This window comes from Haliotis rubra, unplaced genomic scaffold, assembly GCF_003918875.1.
Source record: "Haliotis rubra isolate DU_JTF1 unplaced genomic scaffold, ASM391887v1 Scf382, whole genome shotgun sequence".
In the NCBI taxonomy this organism is placed as follows: domain Eukaryota; kingdom Metazoa; phylum Mollusca; class Gastropoda; order Lepetellida; family Haliotidae; genus Haliotis; species Haliotis rubra.
The window spans coordinates 328169-354679 of record NW_025767060.1 but is presented as its reverse complement, the minus strand read 5'-3'; the positions used below and the strand labels follow the sequence as shown (position 1 = coordinate 354679).

The window sequence follows — 26511 nt, the reverse complement described above, 5'->3', positions numbered from 1 at the left end:
GATCTCTTGTTTTCTTCTTATATTTGCTGCATGATCTTTTATATTTACTCCTAAAAGTACAAAAGACTTTCTATTGTAGGCAGTGTAAGTTTAAACTTCCAAAGCGCCTTCCTTTGTGGACCTACACTCGTCGTTTATAGGTCCGCGTCTTAACATTATGCATTTAACTGCAGTTTTTTCATGCATCTGGCTGCATCCAGATAATGACAGCAGCATCTAAATCTGTGTCAATATATTCTGCGAAACTTTATCAGATACATTGTTTAAACAATTAATTTGTAATTGTTAAGACCTATACCTCACATGGGTATAAAGTTTCCGGTTCTCACAAATATGCTAACGTTTTCCCCAGGAAGGGTATGCCGAGAAGGGTATATAAACCACCCCGGTACAGCGAGCCTCAGTGAAACCTTCAGACCAAGATGGAACATGATAACACCACTACTCTTCCTCAAAATGATCCCCAGAAGGCCACCAGGCAACAGTTATTGGACGAAGCAAAAGCGCTGTATCAAATTGACAACTCCAGCGAGGAACTGCCGGTCAAGGTAGATTCTTACGTCGGTTCTTTGTTCTAGATAGATCATACATTATGCAAGGTTTTCTGTTCAGCAATTTTTGTCCATTGCTCATATCAGCAGGATGGGCAGTCCGTCCATTTTTATCAAATCGTTTGTGAATCCATCCTTTTTGTAGAAGCAGACTCGACTGGTAATTCCCTCCATGTATACCCTCACCTCGCCTTGTAAGCTTTGCAGAGACAGTCCACCAATTTGTACCCTCACCACGCCTTGTAAACCTGGCGGAGTCAGTCTAACCTTCTTTAAACCACTAGGGAAAGTTAAGTCCATTGTTCTTGGAATTGTTTTATTAGCATAACTGATTAGCTGCCCTAGGGCAATTATTTCTATTTAAAAACGATAAAATCGTACTTATTTTGATAATCTTCATCATGCCTAATACATAACACGCGTATTAAGCCGTTTACTTACCCTCAATTAGGTAGTTATTTAAGTAAACTCTGTTCGGGCTAAATAACTACCATGTAAATGTGATTAACCTATACATACCATAACCTCGCCTTGTAATCCTCGTGGAGTCAGTCCACATTTCTATACCATCACCTCGCCTTGTAATCCTCGTGGAGTCAGTCCACACTTCTATACCATCACCTCGCCTTGTAATCCTCGTGGAGTCAGTCCACCCTTCTATACCATCACCTCGCCCAGTAATCCTCGTGGAGTCAGTCCACCCTTCTATACCATCACCTCGCCTTGTAATCCTCGTGGAGTCAGTCCACCCTTCTATACCATCACCTCGCCTTGTAATCCTTCAGTCCACCCCTTCTATACCATCCTCGTGGAGTCAGTCCACCCTTCTATACCATCACCTCGGCATGTAATTCTCGTGGAGTCAGTCTACCCTTCTATACCATCACCTCGCCTTGTCATCCTCCTGGAGTCAGTCTACCCTTCTATACCATCCCCTCGCCTTGTAAACCTTGTGGAGTCAGTCTACCCTTCTATACCATCTCCTCGCCTTGTAAACCTTGTGGAGTCAGTCTACCCTTCTCTACCATCCCCTCGCCTTGTAATCCTCGTGGAGTCAGTCCACCCTTCTATACCTTCACGTCACCCTGTAAACCTTGTGGAGTCAGTCTACCCTTCTGTACCATCACCTCGCCTTGTAAACCTTGTGGAGTCAGTCTACCCTTCTATACCATCCCCTCGCCTTGTAAACCTTGTGGAGTCAGTCTACCCTTCTATACCATCACCTCGCCTTGTAAACCTTGTGGAGTCAGTCTACCCTTCTATACCATCACCTCGCCTTGTAAACCTTGTGGAGTCAGTCTACCCTTCTCTACCATCCCCTCGCCTTGTAAACCTTGTGGAGTCAGTCTACCCTTCTATACCATCTCCTCGCCTTGTAAACCTTGTGGAGTCAGTCTACCCTTCTATACCATCACCTCGCCTTGTAAACCTTGTGGAGTCAGTCTACCCTTCTATACCACCACGTGGCATTGTAAACCTTGTGGAGTCAGTCCACCCTTCTATATCATCACGTCTCATTGTAAACCTAGTGGAGTCAGTTTACCCTTCTGTACCATCACCTCGCCTTGTAAATCTTGTGGAGTCAGTCTACCCTTCTCTACCATCTCCTCGCCTTGTAAACCTTGTGGAGTCAGTCTACCCTTCTATACCATCACCTCGTCTTGTAAGCCTTGTGGAGTCAGTCTACCCTTCTATACCATCTCCTCGCCTTGTAAACCTTGTGGAGTCAGTCTACCCTTCTATACCATCACCTCGTCTTGTAAGCCTTGTGGAGTCAGTCTACCCTTCTATACAATCACCTCGTCTTGTAAACCTTGTGGAGTCAGTCTACCCTTCTCTACCATCCCCTCGCCTTGTAAACCTTGTGGAGTCAGTCTACCCTTCTATACCATCACCTCGTCTTGTAAACCTTGTGGAGTCAGTCTACCCTTCTATACCATCCCCTCGCCTTGTAAACCTTGTGGAGTCAGTCCACCCTTCTCTACCATCCCCTCGCCTTGTAAACCTTGTGGAGTCAGTCTACCCTTCTATACCATCACCTCGTCTTGTAAGCCTTGTGGAGTCAGTCTACCCTTCTATAACATCACCTCGTCTTGTAAACCTTGTGGAGTCAGTCTACCCTTCTCTACCATCACCTCGCCTTGTAAACCTTGTGGAGTCAATCTACCCTTCTCTACCATCACCTCGCCTTGTATACCTTGTGGAGTCAGTCCACCCTTCTGTACCATCACCTCGCCTTGTAAATCTTGTGGAGTCAGTCCACCCTTCTGTACCATCATCTCGTCTTGTAATCGTCGTGGAATCAGTCCACCCTTCTATACCATCACCTCGCCTTGTAAGCCTCGGGGAGTCAGTCTACCGTTCTATACCGTCATCTCGTCTTGTAAACCTTGTGGAGTCAATCTACCCTTCTATACCATTATCTCGCCTTGTATACCTTGTGGAGTCAGTTCACCCTTCTCTACAATCACCTCGCCTTGTAAACCTTTCGAAGTCAGTCCACCCTTCTATACCATCACCTCACCTTGTAAACCTTGTGGAGTCAGTCCACCCTTCTGTACCATCCCCTCGCCTTGTAAACCTTGTGGAGTCAGATCACCCTTCTATACCATCACCTCGCCTTGTAAACCTTGTTGAGTCAGTCCACCCTTCTATACCATCACCTCGCCTTGTAAACCTTGTGGAGTCAGTTTACCCTTCTATACCATCACCTCACCCTGTAAACCTTGTGGAGTCAGTCCACCCTTCTGTACCATCACCTCGCCTTGTAAACCTTGTGGAGTCAGTCCACCTTTCTATACCACCACGTGGCATTGTAAACCTTGTGGAGTCAGTCCACCCTTCTATACCATCACGTCTCATTGTAAACCTTGTGGAGTCAGTTTACCCTTCTATACCATCTCCTCGCCTTGTAAACCTTGTGGAGTCAGTCTACCCTTCTATACCATCACCTCGCCTTGTAAACCTTGTGGAGTCAGTCTACCCTTCTATACCATCACCTCGCCTTGTAAACCTTGTGGAGTCAGTCCACCCTTCTATGCCATCTCCTCGCCTTGTAAACCTTGTGGAGTCAGTCTACCCTTCTATACCATCACCTCGTCTTGTAAGCCTTGTGGAGTCAGTCTACCCTTCTATACCACCACGTGGCATTGTAAACCTTGTGGAGTCAGTCCACCCTTCTATACCATCACGTCTCATTGTAAACCTAGTGGAGTCAGTTTACCCTTCTGTACCATCACCTCGCCTTGTAAATCTTGTGGAGTCAGTCCACCCTTCTCTACCATCTCCTCGCCTTGTAAACCTTGTGGAGTCAGTCTACCTTTCTATACCATCACCTCGTCTTGTAAGCCTTGTGGAGTCAGTCTACCCTTCTATACCATCTCCTCGCCTTGTAAACCTTGTGGAGTCAGTCTACCCTTCTATACCATCACCTCGTCTTGTAAACCTTGTGGAGTCAGTCTACCCTTCTATACCATCACCTCGTCTTGTAAACCTTGTGGAGTCAGTCTACCCTTCTCTACCATCACCTCGCCTTGTAAACCTTGTGGAGTCAGTCCACCCTTCTATACCATCTCTCGTCTTGTAAACCTTGTGGAGTCAGTCTACCCTTCTACTACCATCCCCTCGCCTTGTAAACCTTGTGGAGTCAGTCTACCCTTCTCTACCATCACCTCGTCTTGTAAGCCTTGTGGAGTCAGTCTACCCTTCTATACAATCACCTCGTCTTGTAAACCTTGTGGAGTCAGTCTACCCTTCTATATCATCACGTCTCATTGTAAACCTAGTGGAGTCAGTTTACCCTTCTGTACCATCACCTCGCCTTGTAAATCTTGTGGAGTCAGTCCACCCTTCTCTACCATCTCCTCGCCTTGTAAACCTTGTGGAGTCAGTCTACCCTTCTATACCATCACCTCGTCTTGTAAGCCTTGTGGAGTCAGTCTACCCTTCTATACCATCTCCTCGCCTTGTAAACCTTGTGGAGTCAGTCCACCCTTCTATACCATCACCTCGTCTTGTAAGCCTTGTGGAGTCAGTCTACCCTTCTATACAATCACCTCGTCTTGTAAACCTTGTGGAGTCAGTCTACCCTTCTCTACCATCCCCTCGCCTTGTAAACCTTGTGGAGTCAGTCTACCCTTCTATACCATCACCTCGCCTTGTAAACCTTGTGGAGTCAGTCTACCCTTCTCTACCATCACCCTCGCCTTGTAAACCTTGTGGAGTCAGTCTACCCTTCTCTACCATCACCTCGCCTTGTAAACCTTGTGGAGTCAGTCTACCCTTCTATACCATCACCTCGTCTTGTAAGCCTTGTGGAGTCAGTCTACCCTTCTATAACATCACCTCGTCTTGTAAACCTTGTGGAGTCAGTCTACCCTTCTCTACCATCACCTCGCCTTGTAAACCTTGTGGAGTCAGTCTACACTTCTGTACCATCACCTCGCCTTGTAATCCTCGTGGAGTCAATCTACCCTTCTCTACCATCACCTCGCCTTGTATACCTTGTGGAGTCAGTCCACCCTTCTGTACCATCACCTCGCCTTGTAAATCTTGTGGAGTCAGTCCACCCTTCTGTACCATCATCTCGTCTTGTAATCGTCGTGGAGTCAGTCCACCCTTCTATACCATCACCTCGCCTTGTAAGCCTCGGGGAGTCAGTCTACCGTTCTATACCGTCATCTCGTCTTGTAAACCTTGTGGAGTCAATCTACCCTTCTATACCATTATCTCGCCTTGTATACCTTGTGGAGTCAGTTCACCCTTCTCTACCATCACCTCGCCTTGTAAACCTTTTGAAGTCAGTCCACCCTTCTATACCATCACCTCACCTTGTTAACCTTGTGGAGTCAGTCCACCCTTCTGTACCATCCCCTCGCCTTGTAAACCTTGTGGAGTCAGATCACCCTTCTATACCATCACCTCGCCTTGTAAACCTTGTTGAGTCAGTCCACCCTTCTATACCATCACCTCGCCTTGTAAACCTTGTGGAGTCAGTTTACCCTTCTATACCATCACCTCACCCTGTAAACCTTGTGGAGTCAGTCCACCCTTCTGTACCATCACCTCGCCTTGTAAACCTTGTGGAGTCAGTCCACCTTTCTATACCACCACGTGGCATTGTAAACCTTGTGGAGTCAGTCCACCCTTCTATACCATCACCTCGCCCTGTAATTCTCGTGGAGTCAGTCCACCCTTTTATACCAATACCTCGCCTTGTAATCCTCGTGGAGTCAGTCCCGCCTTCTATACCATCACCTCGCCCTGTAATCCTCGTGGAGTCAGTCCACCCTTCTATACCATCACCTCGCCATGTAATTCTCGTGGAGTCAGTCTACCCTTCTATACCATCACCTCCCCTTTTAATCCTCGTGGAGTCAGTCCACCCTTCTATACCATCACCTCGCCTTGTAAACCTTGTGGAGTCAGTCTACCCTTCTATACCATCACCTCGCCTTGTAATCCTCGTGGAGTCAGTCCACCCTTCTCTACCATCACCTCGCCTTGTAAACCTTGTGGAGTCAGTCTACCCTTCTGTACCATCACCTCGCCTTGTAATCCTCGTGGAGTCATTCTACCCTTCTTTACCATCAACTCGCCTTGTATACCTTGTGGAGTCAGTTCACCCTTCTATACCATCACCTCGCCTTGTAAACCTTGTGGAGTCAGTCCACCCTTCTCTGCCATCACCTCGCCTTGTAAATCTTGTGGAGTCAGTCCACCCTTCTGTACCATTATCTCGCCTTGTATACCTTGTGGAGTCAGTTTACCCTTCTCTACAATCACCTCGCCTTGTAAACCTTTTGAAGTCAGTCCACCCTTCTATACCATCACCTCGTCTTGTAAGCCTTGTGGAGTCAGTCTACCCTTCTATACCACCACGTGGCATTGTAAACCTTGTGGAGTCAGTCCACCCTTCTATATCATCACGTCTCATTGTAAACCTAGTGGAGTCAGTTTACCCTTCTGTACCATCACCTCGCCTTGTAAATCTTGTGGAGTCAGTCCACCCTTCTCTACCATCTCCTCGCCTTGTAAACCTTGTGGAGTCAGTCTACCCTTCTATACCATCACCTCGTCTTGTAAGCCTTGTGGAGTCAGTCTACCCTTCTATACCATCTCCTCGCCTTGTAAACCTTGTGGAGTCAGTCTACCCTTCTATACCATCACCTCGTCTTGTAAGCCTTGTGGAGTCAGTCTACCCTTCTATACAATCACCTCGTCTTGTAAACCTTGTGGAGTGAGTCTACCCTTCTCTACCATCCCCTCGCCTTGTAAACCTTGTGGAGTCAGTCTACCCTTCTATACCATCACCTCGTCTTGTAAACCTTGTGGAGTCAGTCTACCCTTCTATACCATCCCCTCGCCTTGTAAACCTTGTGGAGTCAGTCTACCCTTCTCTACCATCACCTCGTCTTGTAAGCCTTGTGGAGTCAGTCTACCCTTCTATACAATCACCTCGTCTTGTAAACCTTGTGGAGTCAGTCTACCCTTCTATACCATCTCCTCGCCTTGTAAACCTTGTGGAGTCAGTCTACCCTTCTATACCATCACCTCGTCTTGTAAGCCTTGTGGAGTCAGTCTACCCCTTCTATACAATCACCTCGTCTTGTAAAACCTTGTGGAGTCAGTCTACCCTTCTCTACCATCCCACCTCGCCTTGTAAACCTTGTGGAGTCAGTCTACCCTTCTATACCATCACCTCGTCTTGTAAACCTTGTGGAGTCAGTCTACCCTTCTATACCATCCCCTCGCCTTGTAAAGCCTTGTGGGAGTCAGTCTACCTTCTCAACCATCCCTCGCCTTGTAAACCTTGTGGAGTCAGTCTACCCTTCTATACCATCACCTCGTCTTGTAAGCCTTGTGGAGTCAGTCTACCCTTCTATAACATCACCTCGTCTTGTAAACCTTGTGGAGTCAGTCTACCCTTCTCTACCATCACCTCGCCTTGTAAACCTTGTGGAGTCAGTCTACACTTCTGTACCATCACCTCGCCTTGTAATCCTCGTGGAGTCAATCTACCCTTCTCTACCATCACCTCGCCTTGTATACTTTGTGGAGTCAGTCCACCCTTCTGTACCATCACCTCGCCTTGTAAATCTTGTGGAGTCAGTCCACCCTTCTGTACCATCATCTCGTCTTGTAATCGTCGTGGAGTCAGTCCACCCTTCTATACCATCACCTCGCCTTGTAAGCCTCGGGGTGTCAGTCTACCGTTCTATACCGTCATCTCGTCTTGTAAACCTTGTGGAGTCAATCTACCCTTCTATACCATTATCTCGCCTTGTATACCTTGTGGAGTCAGTTCACCCTTCTCTACAATCACCTCGCCTTATAAACCTTTTGAAGTCAGTCCACCCTTCTATACCATCACCTCACCTTGTTAACCTTGTGGAGTCAGTCCACCCTTCTGTACCATCCCCTCGCCTTGTAAACCTTGTGGAGTCAGATCACCCTTCTATACCATCACCTCGCCTTGTAAACCTTGTTGAGTCAGTCCACCCTTCTATACCATCACCTCGCCTTGTAAACCTTGTGGAGTCAGTTTACCCTTCTATACCATCACCTCACCCTGTAAACCTTGTGGAGTCAGTCCACCCTTCTGTACCATCACCTCGCCTTGTAAACCTTGTGGAGTCAGTCCACCTTTCTATACCACCACGTGGCATTGTAAACCTTGTGGAGTCAGTCCACCCTTCTATACCATCACGTCTCATTGTAAACCTTGTGGAGTCAGTTTACCCTTCTGTACCATCACCTCGCCTTGTAATCCTCGTGGAGTCAGTCTACCCTTCTATACCATCACCTCGCCTTGTAAACCTTGTGGAGTCAGTCTACCCTTCTATACCATCACCTCGCCTTGTAATCCTTGTGGAGTCAGTCCACCCTTCTCTACCATCACCTCGCCTTGTAAACCTTGTGGAGTCAGTCTACCCTTCTGTACCATCACCTCGCCTTGTAATCCTCGTGGAGTCAGTCTACCCTTCTTTACCATCAACTCGCCTTGTAAACCTTGTGGAGTCAGTTCACCCTTCTATACCATCACCTCGCCTTGTAAACCTTGTGGAGTCAGTCCACCCTTCTCTGCCATCACCTCGCCTTGTAAATCTTGTGGAGTCAGTCCACCCTTCTGTACCATTATCTCGCCTTGTACACCTTGTGGAGTCAGTTCACCCTTCTCTACAATCACCTCGCCTTGTAAACCTTTTGAAGTCAGTCCACCCTTCTATACCATCACCTCACCTTGTTAACCTTGTGGAGTCAGTCCACCCTTCTGTACCATCACCTCGCCTTGTAAACCTTGTGGAGTCAGATCACCCTTCTATACCATCACCTCGCCTTGTAAACCTTGTGGAGTCAGTCCACCCTTCTATACCATCACCTCGCCTTGTAAACCTTGTGGAGTCAGTTTACCCTTCTATACCATCACCTCACCCTGTAAACCTTGTGGAGTCAGTCCACCCTTCTGTACCATCACCTCGCCTTGTAAACCTTGTGGAGTCAGTCCACCTTTCTATACCACCACGTGGCATTGTAAACCTTGTGGAGTCAGTCTACCCTTCTATACCATCACCTCGCCTTGTAATCCTCGTGGAGTCAGTCCACCCTTCTCTACCATCACCTCGCCTTGTAAACCTTGTGGAGTCAGTCTACCCTTCTGTACCATCACCTCGCCTTGTAATCCTCGTGGAGTCAGTCTACCCTTCTATACCATCAACTCGCCTTGTAAACCTTGTGGAGTCAGTCTACCCTTCTGTACCATCACCTCGCCTTGTAATCCTTGTGGAGTCAGTCTACCCTTCTTTACCATCAACCTCGCCTTGTAATACCTTGTGGAGTCAGTTCACCCTTCTATACCATCACCTCGCCTTGTAAACCTTGTGGAGTCAGTCCACCCTTCTATACCATCACCTCGCCTTGTAAATCTTGTGGAGTCAGTCCACCCTTCTATACCATCATCTCGCCTTGTAAACCTTGTGGAGTCAGTTTACCCTTCTCTACCATCACCTCGCCTTGTAAACCTTTTGGAGTCAGTCCACCCTTCTATACCATCACCTCGTCTTGTAAACCTTGTGGAGTCAGTCCACCCTTCTATACCATCACCTCGTCTTGTAAACCTTGTTGAGTCAGTCCACCCTTCTATACCATCACCTCGCCTTGTAAACCTTGTTGAGTCAGTCCACCCTTCTCTACCATCACCTCGCCTTGTAAACCTTGAGGAGTCAGTCCACCCTTCTATACCATCACCTCGCCTTGTAAACCTTGTGGAGTCAGTCCACCCTTCTCTACCATCACCTCGCCTTGTAAACCTTGTTGAGTCAGTTTACCCTTCTATACCATCACCTCGGCCTTGTAAACCTTGTGGAGTCAGTCTACCCTTCTATACCATCACCTCGCCTTGTAAACCTTGTGGAGTCAGTTTACCCTTCTATACCATCACCTCGCCTTGTAAACCTTGTGGAGTCAGTCCACCCTTCTGTACCATCACCTCTCGCCCTTCAAACCTTGTTGAGTCAGTCCACCCTTCTCTACCATCACCTCGCCTTGTAAACCTTGTGGAGTCAGTTTACCCTTCTATTCCATCACCTCACCCTGCAAACCTTGTGATGTCAGATCACCCTTCTGTACCATCACCTCGCCTTGTAAACCTTGTGGAGTCAGTTTACCCTTCTATACCATCACCTCGCCTTGTACACCTTGTGGAGTCAGTCCACCCTTCTCTACCATCACCTCGCCTTGTAAACCTTGTGGGAGTCAGTCCACCCTTCTATACCATCACCTCGCCTTGTAAACTTTGTGGAGTCAGTCCACCCTTCTGTACCCTCATCTCGTCTTGTAAACCTTGTGGAGTCAGGAGTCCTTCTATACCATCACCTCGGCTTGTAAACCTTGTGGGGAGTCAGTTTCACCCTTCTATACCATCACCTCGCCTTGTAAACCTTGTGGAGTCAGTTCACCCTTCTATACCATCACCTCGCCTTGTAAACCTTGTGGAGTCAGTCCACCCTTCTATACCATCACCTCGCCTTGTAAAGCCTTGTGGAGTCAGTCCACCCTTCTGTACCATCACCTCGCCTTGTAAACCTTGTGGAGTCAGTCCACCCTTCTATACCATCATCTCGCCTTGTAAACCTTGTGGAGTCAGTCCACTCTTCTGTACCATCATCTCGTCTTGTAAACCTTGTGGAGTCAATCTACCCTTCTCTACCATCACCTCGCCTTGTAAACCTTGTGGAGTCAGTCCACCCTTCGGTGCCATCATCTCGTCTTGTAAACCTCGTGTAGTCAGTCCACCCTTCTATACCATCACCTCGCATTGTATACCATGTTGAGTCAGTCCACCCTTCTATACCATCACCTCGCCTTGTATACCCTGTTGAGTCAGTCCACCCTTCTCTACCATCACCTCGCCTTGTAAACCTTGTGGAGTCAGTCCACCCTTCTATACCATCACCTCGCCTTGTAAACCTTGTGGAGTCAGTCCACCCTTCTGTACCCTCATCTCGTCTTGTAAACCTTGTTGAGTCAGTTTACCCTTCTATACCATCACCTCGGCTTGTAAACCTTGTGGAGTCAGTTCACCATTCTGTACCATCACCTCGCCTTGTAAATCTTGTGGAGTCAGTTTACCCTTCTATACCATCACCTTGCCTTGTAAACATTGTGGAGTCAGTCCACCCTTCTGTACCATTACCTCTCCCTTCAAACCTTGTTGAGTCAGTCCACCCTTCTCTACCATCACCTCGCCTTGTAAACCTTGTGGAGTCAGTTTACCCTTCTATTCCATCACCTCACCCTGCAAACCTTGTGATGTCAGATCACCCTTCTGTACCATCACCTCGCCTTGTAAACCTTGTGGAGTCAGTTTACCCTTCTATACCATCACCTCGCCTTGTAAACCTTGTGGAGTCAGTCCACCCTTCTATACCATCACCTCGCCTTGTAAACCTTGTGGAGTCAGTCCACCCTTCTATACCATCACCTCGCCTTGTAAACCTTGTGGAGTCAGTCCACCCTTCTATACCATCATCTCGTCTTGTAAACCTTGTGGAGTCAGTCTACCCTTCTGTACCATCACGTCTCGTCTTGTAAACCTTGTGGAGTCAGTTTACCCTTCTGTACCATCACCTCGCCTTGTAAACCTTGTGGAGTCAGTTTACCCTTCTATACCATCACCTTGCATTGTAAACCTTGTGGAGTCAGTCTACCCTTCTATACCATCACCTCGCATTGTCTTGGAGTCAGTCTACCCTTCCTTGTAAGCCTTGTGGAGTCAGTTCACCCTTCTATACCATCACCTCGCCTTGTAAACCTTGTGGAGTCACTTCACCCTTCTATACCATCATCTCGCCTTGTAAACTTTGTGGAGTCAGTCCACTCTTCTGTACCATCATCTCGTCTTGTAAGCCTTGTGGAGTCAGTCCACCCTTTCTACCATCACCTCGCCTTGTAAACCTTGTGGAGTCAGTCCACCCTTCTATACCATCACCTCGCCTTGTAAACCTTGTGGAGTCAGTCCACCCTTCTATACCATCACCTCACCCTATAAACCTTGTGGAGTCAGTCCACCCTTCTCTACCATCAACTCGCCTTGTAAACCTTGTGGAGTCAGTTTACCGTTCTATACCATCACCTCACCCTGTAAACCTTGTGGAGTCAGTCCACCCTTCTGTACCATCAACTCGCCTTGTAAACCTTGTGGAGTCAGTTTACCGTTCTATACCATCACCTCACCCTGTAAACCTTGTGAATCAGTTTACCCTTCTATACCATCACCTTGCATTGTAAACCTTGTGGAGTCAGTTCACCCTTCTCTACCATCACCTCACCTTGTAAACCTTGTGGAGTCACTTCACCCTTCTATACCATCACCTAACCCTGTAAACCTTGTGGAGTCAGTTCACCCTTCTCTACCATCATCTCGCCTTGTAAACCTTGTACAGTCAGATCACCCTTCTATACCATCACCTCGCCTTGTAAACCTTGTGGAGTCAGTCCACCCTTCTATACCATCACCTCACCTTCTAAACCTTGTGGAGTCAGTTTACCCTTCTATACCATCACCTCACCCTGTAAACCTTGTGGAGTCAGTCCACCCTTCTGTACCATCACCTCGCCTTGTAAACCTTGTGGAGTCAGTCCACCTTTCTATACCACCACGTGGCATTGTAAACCTTGTGGAGTCAGTCCACCCTTCTATACCATCACGTCTCATTGTAAACCTTGTGGAGTCAGTTTACCCTTCTGTACCATCACCTCGCCTTGTAAATCTTGTGGAGTCAGTCTACCCTTCTATACCATCACCTCGTCTTGTAAGCTTTGTGGAGTCAGTCTACCCTTCTATACCATCTCCTCGCCTTGTAAACCTTGTGGAGTCAGTCTACCCTTCTATACCATCACCTCGTCTTGTAAGCCTTGTGGAGTCAGTCTACCCTTCTATACCATCACCTCGTCTTGTAAGCCTTGTGGAGTCAGTCTACCCTTCTATACAATCATTTCGTCTTGTAAACCTTGTGGAGTGAGTCTACCCTTCTCTACCATCCCCTCGCCTTGTAAACCTTGTGGAGTCAGTCTACCTTTCTATACCATCACCTCGTTTTGTAAACCTTGTGGAGTCAGTCTACCCTTCTATACCATCACCTCGCCTTGTAAACCTTGTGGAGTCACTTCACCCTTCTATACCATCATCTCGCCTTGTAAACTTTGTGGAGTCAGTCCACTCTTCTGTACCATCATCTCGTCTTGTAAGCCTTGTGGAGTCAGTCCACCCTTCTATACCATCACCTCGCCTTGTAAACTTTGTGGAGTCAGTCCACCATTCTTTACCATCAACTCGCCTTTTAAACCTTGTGGAGTCACTTCACCCTTCTATACCATCAACTCGCTTTGTAAACCTTGTGGAGTCAGTTTACCCTTCTCTACCATCACCTCGCCTTGTAAACCTTGTGGAGTCATTTTACCCTTCTATACCATCACCTCGCCTTGTAAACCTTGTGGAGTCAGTCCACCCTTCTATACCATCACCTCACCCTATAAACCTTGTGGAGTCAGTCCACCCTTCTCTACCATCAACTCGCCTTGTAAACCTTGTGGAGTCAGTTTACCGTTCTATACCATCACCTCACCCTGTAAACCTTGTGGAGTCAGTCCACCCTTCTGTACCATCAACTCGCCTTGTAAACCTTGTGGAGTCAGTTTACCGTTCTATACCATCACCTCACCCTGTAAACCTTGTGAATCAGTTTACCCTTCTATACCATCACCTTGCATTGTAAACCTTGTGGAGTCAGTTCACCCTTCTCTACCATCACCTCACCTTGTAAACCTTGTGGAGTCACTTCACCCTTCTATACCATCACCTAACCCTGTAAACCTTGTGGAGTCAGTTCACCCTTCTCTACCATCATCTCGCCTTGTAAACCTTGTACAGTCAGATCACCCTTCTATACCATCACCTCGCCTTGTAAACCTTGTGGAGTCAGTCCACCCTTCTATACCATCACCTCACCTTCTAAACCTTGTGGAGTCAGTCTACCCTTCTATACCATCACCTCGCCTTGTAAACCTTGTGTAGTCAGTCTACCCTTCTCTACCATCTCCTCGCCTTGTAAACCTTGTGGAGTCAGTCCACCCTTCTATACCATCACTCGTCTTGTAAACCTTGTGGAGTCAGATCACCCTTCTATACCATCACCTCGTCTTGTAAACCTTGTGGAGTCTTCTTCTATACCATCACCTCGCCTTGTAAACCTTGTGGAGTCAGTCTACCCTTCTATACCATCACCTTGCCTTGTAAACCTTGTGGAGTCAGTTTACCCTTCTATACCATCACCTCGCCTTGTAAACCTTGTGGAGTCAGTTTACCCTTCTATACCATCACCTCACCTTGTAAACCTTGTGGAGTCAGTCCACCCTTCTATACCATCACCTCGCCTTGTAAACCTTGTGGAGTCAGTTTACCGTTCTATACCATCACCTCACCCTGTAAACCTTGTGAATCAGTTTACCCTTCTATACCATCACCTTGCATTGTAAACCTTGTGGAGTCAGTCCACCCTTCTCTACCATCACCTCACCTTGTAAACCTTGTGGAGTCACTTCACCCTTCTATACCATCACCTCACCCTGTAAACCTTGTGGAGTCAGTTCACCCTTCTCTAACATCATCTCGCCTTGTAAACCTTGTGGAGTCAGATCACCCTTCTATACCATCACCTCACCTTCTAAACCTTGTGGAGTCAGTTTACCCTTCTATACCATCACCTCACCCTGTCAACCTTGTGGAGTCAGTCCACCCTTCTGTACCATCACCTCGCCTTGTAAACCTTGTGGAGTCAGTCCAACTTTCTATACCACCATGTGGCATTGAAAACCTTGTGGAGTCAGTCCACCCTTCTATACCATCTCCTCGCCTTGTAAACCTTGTGGAGTCAGTCTACCCTTCTATACCATCACCTCGTCTTGTAAGCCTTGTGGAGTCAGTCTACCCTTCTATACAATCATCTCGTCTTGTAAACCTTGTGGAGTCAGTCTACCCTTCTCTACCATCCCCTCGCCTTGTAAACCTTGTGGAGTCAGTCTACCCTTCTATACCATCACCTCGTCTTGTAAACCTTGTGGAGTCAGTCTACCCTTCTATACCATCACCTCGCCTTGTAAACCTTGTGGAGTCAGTCTACCCTTCTCTACCATCTCCTCGCCTTGTAAACCTTGTGGAGTCAGTCTACCCTTCTATACCATCCTCGTCGTCTTGTAAACCTTGAGGGAGTCAGACCACCCTTCTATACCATCACCTCGTCTTGTAATCCTTGTGGAGTCAGTCTACCCTTCTATACCATCTCCTCGCCTTGTAAACCTTGTGGAGTCAGTCTACCCTTCTATACCATCACCTCGTCTTGTAAGCCTTGTGGAGTCAGTCTACCCTTCTATACCATCACCTCACCTTGTAAACCTTGTGGAGTCAGTCTACCCTTCTATACCATCACCTCGTCTTGTAAACCTTGTGGAGTCAGTCTACCCTTCTATACAATCACCTCGTCTTGTAAACCTTGTGGAGTCAGTCTACCCTTCTCTACCATCTCCTCGCCTTGTAAACCTTGTGGAGTCAGTCTACCCTTCTATACCATCACCTCGTCTTGTAAATCTTGTGGAGTCAGTCTACCCTTCTATACCATCACCTCGTCTTGTAAAGCTTGTGGAGTCAGATCACCCTTCTATACCATCACCTCGCCTTTGTAAACCTTGTGGGGTCAGTCCACCCTTCTGTGCCATCATCTCGTCTTGTAAACATCGTGTAGTCAGTCCACCCTTCTATACCATCACCTCGCATTGTATACCATGTTGAGTCAGTCCACCCTTCTATACCATCACCTCGCCTTGTAAACATTGTGAAGTCAGTCCCACCCTTCTGTACCATCACCTCTCCTTCAAACCTTGTGGAGTCAGTCCACCCTTCTATACCATCACATTGCCTTGTAAACCTTTGTGGAGTCAGTTTACAGTTCCCCTTCTATACCATCACCTCCACTTGTAAACCTTGTGGAGTCAGTCCACCCTTCTGTACCATCACCTCGACTTGTAAACCTTGTGGATTCAGTTTACCCTTCTGTACCATCACGTCGGTTTGTAAACCTTGTGGAGTCAGTTTACCCTTCTATACCATCACCTCGCCTTGTAAACCTTGTGGAGTCAGTCCACCCTTCTATACCATCACCTTGCATTGTAAACCTTGTGGAGTCAGTCTACCCTTCTATACCATCACCTCGCCTTGTAAACCTTGTGGAGTCAGTCCACCCTTCTATACCATCACCTTGCATTGTAAACCTTGTGGAGTCAGTCTACCCTTCTATACCATCACCTCGCCTTGTAAGCCTTGTGGAGTCAGTTCACCCTTCTATACCATCACCTCGCCTTGTAAACCTTGTGGAGTCACTTCACCCTTCTATACCATCACCTCGCCTTGTGGCTTTGTGGAGTCAGCCCACCCTCTTCTGTACCATCATCTCGTCTTGTAAACCTTGTGGAGTCAGTCCACCCTTCTCTACCATCACCTCGCCTTGTAAACCTTGTGGAGTCAGTTTACCCTTCTATACCATCACCTCGCCTTGTAAACCTTGTGGAGTCAGTCCACCCTTCTATACCATCACCTCGCCTTGTAAACCTTGTGGAGTCAGTCCACCCTTCTCTACCATCACCTCGCCTTGTAAACCTTGTGGAGTCAGTTTACCCTTCTATACCATCACCTCACCTTGTCAACCTTGTGGAGTCAGTCCACCCTTCTATACCATCACCTCACCTTGTAAACCTCGTGGAGTCAGTTTACCCTTCTATACCATCACCTCGCCTTGTAAACCTTGTGGAGTCAGTTTACCCTTCTATACCATCACCTCGCCTTGTAAACCTTGTGGAGTCAGTCCACCCTTCTCTACCATCACCTCGCCTTGTAAACCTTGTGGAGTCACTTCACCCTTCTATACCATCACCTCGCCTTGTAAACCTTGTGGAGTCAGTTCACCCTTCTGTACCATCATCTCGCCTTGTAAACCTTGTGGAGTCAGTCCACCCTTCTATACCATCACCTCGCCTTGTAAACCTTGTGAAGTCCACCCTTCTATACCATCACCTCACCCTATAAACCTTGTGAAGTCAGTCCACCCTTCTGTACCATCAATCACTGCGCATTGTAAACCACGTTGAGTCATTTCACCCTTCTCTACGATCACCTTGCCTTGTAAACCTTGCAGGGAGTCAGTCCACCCTTCTATACCATCACCTCGCCTTGTAAAACCTTGTGGAGTCAGTCCACCCTTCTACACCTTCAAGTCGCCTTGTAATCCTCGTGTAGTAAGTCTTCCCTTCTATACCATCACCTCGCATTGTAAACCATGTTGAATCAGTCCACCCTTCTATACCATCACCTTGCATTGTAAACCTTGTGGAGTCAGTCCACCCTTCTCTACCATCACCTCACCTTGTAAACCTTGTGGAGTCACTTCACCCTTCTATACCATCACCTCACCCTGTAAACCTTGTGGAGTCAGTTCACCCTTCTCTAACATCATCTCGCCTTGTAAACCTTGTGGAGTCAGATCACCCTTCTATACCATCACCTCACCTTCTAAACCTTGTGGAGTTAGTTTACCCTTCTATACCATCACCTCAACCTGTCAACCTTGTGGAGTCAGTCCACCCTTCTGTACCATCACCTCGCCTTGTAAACCTTGTGGAGTCAGTCCAACTTTCTATACCACCATGTGGCATTGAAAACCTTGTGGAGTCAGTCTACCCTTCTATACCATCACGTCTCATTGTAAACCTTGTGGAGTCAGTTTACCCTTCTGTACCATCACCTCTCCTTGTAAATCTTGTGGAGTCAGTCTACCCTTCTATACCATCACCTCGTCTTGTAAGCCTTGTGGAGTCAGTCTACCCTTCTATACCATCTCCTCGCCTTGTAAACCTTGTGGAGTCAGTCTACCCTTCTATACCATCACCTCGTCTTGTAAGCCTTGTGGAGTCAGTCTACCCTTCTATACAATCATCTCGTCTTGTAAACCTTGTGGAGTCAGTCTACCCTTCTCTACCATCCCCTCGCCTTGTAAACCTTGTGGAGTCAGTCTACCCTTCTATACCATCACCTCGTCTTGTAAACCTTGTGGAGTCAGTCTACCCTTCTATACCATCACCTCGCCTTGTAAACCTTGTGGAGTCAGTCTACCCTTCTCTACCATCTCCTCGCCTTGTAAACCTTGTGGAGTCAGTCTACCCTTCTATACCATCACCTCGTCTTGTAAACCTTGAGGAGTCAGACTACCCTTCTATACCATCACCTCGTCTTGTAATCCTTGTGGAGTCAGTCTACCCTTCTATACCATCACCTCGCCTTGTAAACCTTGTGGAGTCAGTCTACCCTTCTATACCATCACCTCGTCTTGTAAGCCTTGTGGAGTCAGTCTACCCTTCTATACCATCTCCTCGCCTTGTAAACCTTGTGGAGTCAGTCTACCCTTCTATACCATCACCTCGTCTTGTAAGCCTTGTGGAGTCAGTCTACCCTTCTATACAAATCACCTCGCCTTGTAAACCTTGTGGAGTCAGTCCACCCTTCTATACCATCACCTCGCCTTGTAAACCTTGTGGAGTCAGTCCACCCTTCTATACCATCACCTTGCCTTGTAAACCTTGTGGAGTCAGTTTACCCTTCTATACCATCACCTCGACTTGTAAACCTTGTGGAGTCAGTCCACCCTTCTGTACCATCACCTCGACTTGTAAACCTTGTGGAGTCAGTTTACCCTTCTGTACCATCACCTCGCCCTGTAAACCTTGTGGAGTCAGTCCACCCTTCTATACCATCACCTCGCCTTGTAAACCTTGTGGAGTCAGTCCACCCTTCTGTACCATCACCTCGCCTTGTAAACCTTGTGGAGTCAGTTTACCCTTCTATACCATCACCTCGCCTTGTAAACCTTGTGGAGTCAGTCCACCCTTCTATACCATCACCTTGCATTGTAAACCTTGTGGAGTCAGTCTACCCTTCTATACCATCACCTCGTCTTGTAAGCCTTGTGGAGTCAGTTCACCCTTCTATACCATCACCTCGCCTTGTAAACCTTGTGGAGTCACTTCACCCTTCTATACCATCATCTCGCCTTGTAAACTTTGTGGAGTCAGTCCACTCTTCTGTACCATCATCTCGTCTTGTAAGCCTTGTGGAGTCAGTCCACCCTTCTATACCATCACCTCGCCTTGTAAACTTTGTGGAGTCAGTCCACCATTCTTTACCATCAACTCGCCTTTTAAACCTTGTGGAGTCACTTCACCCTTCTATACCATCAACTCGCTTTGTAAACCTTGTGGAGTCAGTTTACCCTTCTCTACCATCACCTCGCCTTGTAAACCTTGTGGAGTCATTTTACCCTTCTCTACCATCAACTCGCCTTGTAAACCTTGTGGAGTCAGTTTACCGTTCTATACCATCACCTCACCCTGTAAACCTTGTGGAGTCAGTCCACCCTTCTGTACCATCAACTCGCCTTGTAAACCTTGTGGAGTCAGTTTACCGTTCTATACCATCACCTCACCCTGTAAACCTTGTGAATCAGTTTACCCTTCTATACCATCACCTTGCATTGTAAACCTTGTGGAGTCAGTCCACCCTTCTCTACCATCACCTCACCTTGTAAACCTTGTGGAGTCACTTCACCCTTCTATACCATCACCTCACCCTGTAAACCTTGTGGAGTCAGTTCACCCTTCTCTAACATCATCTCGCCTTGTAAACCTTGTGGAGTCAGATCACCCTTCTATACCATCACCTCACCTTCTAAACCTTGTGGAGTCAGTTTACCCTTCTATACCATCACCTCACCCTGTCAACCTTGTGGAGTCAGTCCACCCTTCTGTACCATCACCTCGCCTTGTAAACCTTGTGGAGTCAGTCCAACTTTCTATACCACCATGTGGCATTGAAAACCTTGTGGAGTCAGTCCACCCTTCTATACCATCACGTCTCATTGTAAACCTTGTGGAGTCAGTTTACCCTTCTGTACCATCACCTCGCCTTGTAAATCTTGTGGAGTCAGTCTACCCTTCTATACCATCACCTCGTCTTGTAAGCCTTGTGGAGTCAGTCTACCCTTCTATACCATCTCCTCGCCTTGTAAACCTTGTGGAGTCAGTCTACCCTTCTATACCATCACCTCGTCTTGTAAGCCTTGTGGAGTCAGTCTACCCTTCTATACAATCATCTCGTCTTGTAAACCTTGTGGAGTCAGTCTACCCTTCTCTACCATCCCCTCGCCTTGTAAACCTTGTGGAGTCAGTCTACCCTTCTATACCATCACCTCGTCTTGTAAACCTTGTGGAGTCAGTCTACCCTTCTATACCATCACCTCGCCTTGTAAACCTTGTGGAGTCAGTCTACCCTTCTCTACCATCTCCTCGCCTTGTAAACCTTGTGGAGTCAGTCTACCCTTCTATACCATCACCTCGTCTTGTAAACCTTGAGGAGTCAGACTACCCTTCTATACCATCACCTCGTCTTGTAATCCTTGTGGAGTCAGTCTACCCTTCTATACCATCTCCTCGCCTTGTAAACCTTGTGGAGTCAGTCTACCCTTCTATACCATCACCTCGTCTTGTAAGCCTTGTGGAGTCAGTCTACCCTTCTATACCATCTCCTCGCCTTGTAAACCTTGTGGAGTCAGTCTACCCTTCTATACCATCACCTCGTCTTGTAAGCCTTGTGGAGTCAGTCTACCTTTCTATACAATCACCTCGTCTTGTAAACCTTGTGGAGTCAGTCTACCCTTCTCTACCATCTCCTCGCCTTGTAAACCTTGTGGAGTCCGTCTACCCTTCTATACCATCACCTCGTCTTGTAAATCTTGTGGAGTCAGTCTACCCTTCTATACCATCACCTCGTCTTGTAAAGCTTGTGGAGTCAGATCACCCTTCTATACCATCACCTCGCCTTGTAAACCTTGTGGGGTCAGTCCACCCTTCTGTGCCATCATCTCGTCTTGTAAACATCGTGTAGTCAGTCCACCCTTCTATACCATCACCTCGCATTGTATACCATGTTGAGTCAGTCCACCCTTCTATACCATCACCTCGCCTTGTAAACATTGTGAAGTCAGTCCCTCCTTCTGTACCATCACCTCTCCCTTCAAACCTTGTGGAGTCAGTCCACCCTTCTATACCATCACATTGCCTTGTAAACCCTGTGGAGTCAGTTTACCCTTCTATACCATCACCTCCACTTGTAAACCTTGTGGAGTCAGTCCACCCTTCTGTACCATCACCTCGACTTGTAAACCTTGTGGATTCAGTTTACCCTTCTGTACCATCACCTCGGCTTGTAAACCTTGTGGAGTCAGTCCACCCTTCTGTACCATCACCTCGACTTGTAAACCTTGTGGAGTCAGTTTACCCTTCTGTACCATCACGTCGGTTTGTAAACCTTGTGGAGTCAGTTTACCCTTCTATACCATCACCTCGCCTTGTAAACCTTGTGGAGTCAGTCCACCCTTCTATACCATCACCTTGCATTGTAAACCTTGTGGAGTCAGTCTACCCTTCTATACCATCACCTCGCCTTGTAAGCCTTGTGGAGTCAGTTCATCCTTCTATACCATCACCTCGCCTTGTAAACCTTGTGGAGTCACTTCACCCTTCTATACCATCATCTCGCCTTGTAAACTTTGTGGAGTCAGCCCACTCTTCTGTACCATCATCTCGTCTTGTAAACCTTGTGGAGTCAGTCCACCCTTCTCTACCATCACCTCGCCTTGTAAACCTTGTGGAGTCATTTTACCCTTCTATACCATCACCTCGCCTTGTAAACCTTGTGGAGTCAGTCCACCCTTCTATACCATCACCTCACCCTATAAACCTTGTGGAGTCAGTCCACCCTTCTCTACCATCAACTCGCCTTGTAAACCTTGTGGAGTCAGTTTACCCTTCTATACCATCACCTCACCCTGTAAACCTTGTGGAGTCAGTCCACCCTTCTCTACCATCAACTCACCTTGTAAACCTCGTGGAGTCAGTTTACCGTTCTATACCATCACCTCACCCTGTAAACCTTGTGAATCAGTTTACCCTTCTATACCATCACCTTGCATTGTAAACCTTGTGGAGTCAGTCCACCCTTCTCTACCATCACCTCGCCTTGTAAACCTTGTGGAGTCACTTCACCCTTCTATACCATCACCTCACCCTGTAAACCTTGTGAAGTCAGTTCACCCTTCTCTACCATCATCTCGCCTTGTAAACATTGTGGAGTCAGATCACCCTTCTATACCATCACCTCGCCTTGTAAACCTTGTGGAGTCAGTCCACCCTTCTATACCATCACCTCACCCTATAAACCTTGTGAAGTCAGTCCACCCTTCTATACCATCACTTCGCATTGTAAACCACGTTGAGTCATATCACCCTTCTAAACGATGACCTTGCCTTGTAAACCTTGTTGAGTCAGTCCACCCTTCTATACCATCACCTCGCCTTGTAAACCTTGTTGAGTCAGTCCACCCTTCTACACCTTCAAGTCGCCTTGTAATCCTCGTGTAGTAAGTCCACCCTTCTATACCATCACCTCGCATTGTAAACCATGTTGAATCAGTCCACCCTTCTATACCATCACCTCGCCTTGTATACCATGTTGAGTCAGTCCACCCTTCTATACCATCACCTCGCCTTGTAAACCTTGTGGAGTCAGTCCACCCTTCTGTACCATAATCCCGAATTGTAAGCCTCGTAGAGTCAGTTCACCCTTATATACCATCATCTCGCATTCTAAGCCTCGTGGAGTCAGTCCACCGTTCTATACCATCACCTCACCGTTTAAGACTTGAGGAATCGGTCCACCCATATACATGTATACCATCTCCTCGACTTGTATATATGCATTCGCTGTCTCAACCGATGGCTGCCCAGTCTTCATTCACGCTCAGTTGCGTTCACCGGCAAATCGAGGCTTATAAAGCGGGGGTGATCGTATAGACGGATGGGTCAGTCCACCCGTTAAAGGGCTAGTCATCTAAGGCTTCAACCCGTCAGTCAACCACGTCAACTAGCGCTCAATAGCTGTCGGGAGACGATTTGCCGGCTGACGCAACGGAGCGTGACATGAGACTTTTCGCTACCATCTGTGAAGACGGTGTTTATATATAAATACGCATAGCATAGGGAGCATGTTCTTCAACCCGACCAAGAATGCCCTTTAGTTGTAAATATCCCATTTCTGATGCGTGCATTGTATTATGACTGATTTTGATTTGGATCCCATCTCTCTGTTTTGTACTTTGATATTTAGTTAGGTCATATTATAATACCATGTTATTTTACCAGTACACATTTGATATATTTGACGCCTTTATTTAAACCCAATTTTCTAGATCTATAATTAAACTGGTTGAGTTCCATGAAGGAAAACATCATCGATCTAAGCATTAACCGATAAAAAGTTGACTGATTAGTCACTGTTACACAGTGGATTTGTCAAAAGTTTATGTAATTAGGTATGTAGGTATATCCCATTTACATGAGGAAACCAGGAAGTGAGGGCTACTGCCGCACAATCTATATGATGTATAGAAGTAAACACAACATGTCGTAATATCACAACTTGTAGGTTTATTACAGGTCCCCATGTCTGTACAATAATAATCCCCTCAGCAAGATATTAAATAATGTACTTTGCACTCCCAACTGTTAGCCTCCGACGACAAAACTGTCTTCTGGCCGGTATGACACAGTTGCCCAGGGTAGCCCAGTGGTTAACGCGTCCGCTCGTCACGCCAAAGACCCGGGTTCGATTCCCCACATGGATACTATATGTGAAGCCCATTTCTGGTGTCCCCCGCCGTGATATTGCCGGAATATTGCTAAAAGCGGCGTAAAGCCATACCCACTCACTCCTTATTCGTGCCAGAATGTGATGACTACGTTTCAACCCCAGAACTGTCCTAATTATATTGTCTTGGGTTTGTCACCACCATGCTCATGTTCAGTGGCATACAGTTATGAAAGGAATGTATTTGGAATCTCCAAATCTTAGATTATTTAGATAAACGAAACGCCCAACTCACACTAACTAAACATATTATGACTTCTTTTTTAGGTAAAAAAACTGCCAACCAAGGAGACATTTTCATTGGGCTATAGCGTGAGTTGCCTATAAAGGTTCTATGAGATTTGTTTGAATGTGATCCTATATACATTCTATGTAGCACCACAGTGACTTGAATTGATTGTACATATGTTGCTTAGCAACACAGAGATTTGATTGAATGTAAAGACCATAGACATACTGTATAGCACCACAATCACTTGAATAAGTGTAAGATTGTACACGCGTTGCTTAGCAACACAGAGATGTGATTGAATGTAAGACCATGGAAATCCTGTGTAGCACCACAGTCACTAGAATAAGTGTAAGATTGTACACGTGTTGCTTAGCAACACAGGGATTTGATTGAATGTAAAGACCATAGAAATACATGCACTGTATAGCACCAGAGTCACTTGAATAAGTGTAAGATTGTACAATCATGTTGCTTAGCAACACAGAGATTTGATTGAATGTAAGACCATAGACATTCTGGATTGAGACTTGAATTAGTGTAAAATAGGTGATAGGTGGTACACATGTTGCATAGCAAAACATAGATTTGTTTGAATGTAAGGCCATAGACATTCTGTATAGCACCACTGTGACTCCATGTTTTCATTTTGTTGATTTAAGGTGCTATTGATCCTGAAAACATTGGCCCTTTTCTTTGGGCGGATACAAGTACACTTGGGGGCTTTTAAAAGATGGCTTTTGCAGAAGCACCACTTGACAAAGAAGATATACAGCATTGATCAAGTGACAACGATTTACAAGAAATCCGGCTATCCCGTACCATATTATGTAGGTTTAGTGACAAGGGAGATTTTAATATTTCAAAGTTCTCGTTTCATTTTGTTCATACAGGTCAAATACTTAGTTGTGACGAGGCTAAATACTTGGTAAATTAGTTCTGTTGTTTAAGCGTACTTCCTCCTTACGATTAATAATGTTATTCACGTAGACAGACGTCATACCTGTATTCACGGGCTTGCGTTATGATGTGGCTCTTCTTGTACGTAGGGGTTTAAGACATGCAAATTATATGGTTCATCTTATAATCAGAGCAATTGGCTTTGCGGAGGTCAGTTGGCTATGATCTGGTTTCATCCTGATTGTGTTTCTAGCTGTGCCAGTACGGTACCCATGCTCTCTGACTTGTTTACGATGCGATTACTCAAGCTTGGATACACCTGTGGCCTGTTAGTGAAACTCATATAGATTTCCGTTGGTGAACAGTTTGTGACTTGTTATTGCAATGTCTATTCAGGCCTCAAAAGGCTTGTGAGAGATGATGCAATTGGGGCAGCATTTTTATTTTCTGTGTTTCTCATCGCCCGACCGACCCTTCTAATTTTATTGCCGACCCCCTCAAAAACCTTTTTTTACATTCAAACACCGCCGACTCGAACCTAAAACGTACTGCCTCGTCATATAAAACGTTTTTCTATCTAAAATGTTTTAATCAGTTGCTGCCGCAAGTCCAAAGAACACGAGAAATTGTAAAAAGAATGACAATAAATGAGAATCAAGAACATTATTCGGATAATTTTGTCTTTAATAAGTTTTTTTCCCCCGACCGATCGACCCATTTTCAGAATTTGGTGGCTACGTGAAACACATACAAAAATGATGCCCTTGTACGCACGGTTGTGGACAATATTAACATTTTTACATCATTAAACCTGACTGAGAGTTTCAGTTGTAGCTTCAAATGACCTTTTACTTCCTCCAGCATATTGGGAGAGAGTGTATGTTTTCTGATCAATATTGATTCCAGTTATATCGTTTTTGTTCTTGACTAAATTTGCAAGAATTTTAGCACACAACAAAAAAGTATGATGAGAGAGGATCACCTTGTCTACAACCTATTTGAACAGAAATCTGAGGTGAAATATTTCCATTTATGGTGAAATTAGAGTGAATATCACCATAAAAGGTTGAAACCCATTCTATAATATTTTTACTTTCAAGGTTTTGTAATTATAAGCTTTCTCAAAGTAAACCAACGAAAGCGTTCATGGCAAATCAGGTGTTATTGTATGAAGAAGTATGTCATAGATTAGACGAATATTATCACAATGTATCTGTTTGCTATGAAGCCAGTGCGATCATCCTGAATCAAAGAAGGCAACTCTTTCTTTAGCCTTTCTGCTAAAACTGAAGGTATGAGTTTATAGGATGTGTTCAGTAATGTTATGGGTCCCCAATTTTAATAATTTCCTTTTGCATTTCTTGTTTAATAAACAATTTCCAACATATACCATACATTGCTTTCTTCCAAAAGTAACCACAAATCACAGCTTAAATGGCAAAATGACACTGTCATAACTCAAAATTTATATA

At 46.2% G+C, this 26511-nt stretch overlaps 1 protein-coding gene across 1 annotated transcript in view; it reads left to right on the top strand.

The window, feature by feature from the left end:
* The first annotated feature begins 422 nt into the window (after positions 1–422).
* The window catches only part of LOC124286402 (arachidonate 12-lipoxygenase, 12R-type-like), a 38395-nt gene continuing 12306 nt past the window's right edge, over positions 423–26511 (top strand). The window contains exon 1 of the mRNA XM_046722770.1: positions 423–548. Coding sequence (XP_046578726.1) covers positions 423–548 — 126 coding nt within the window. The remainder of the gene's footprint in view (positions 549–26511) is intronic.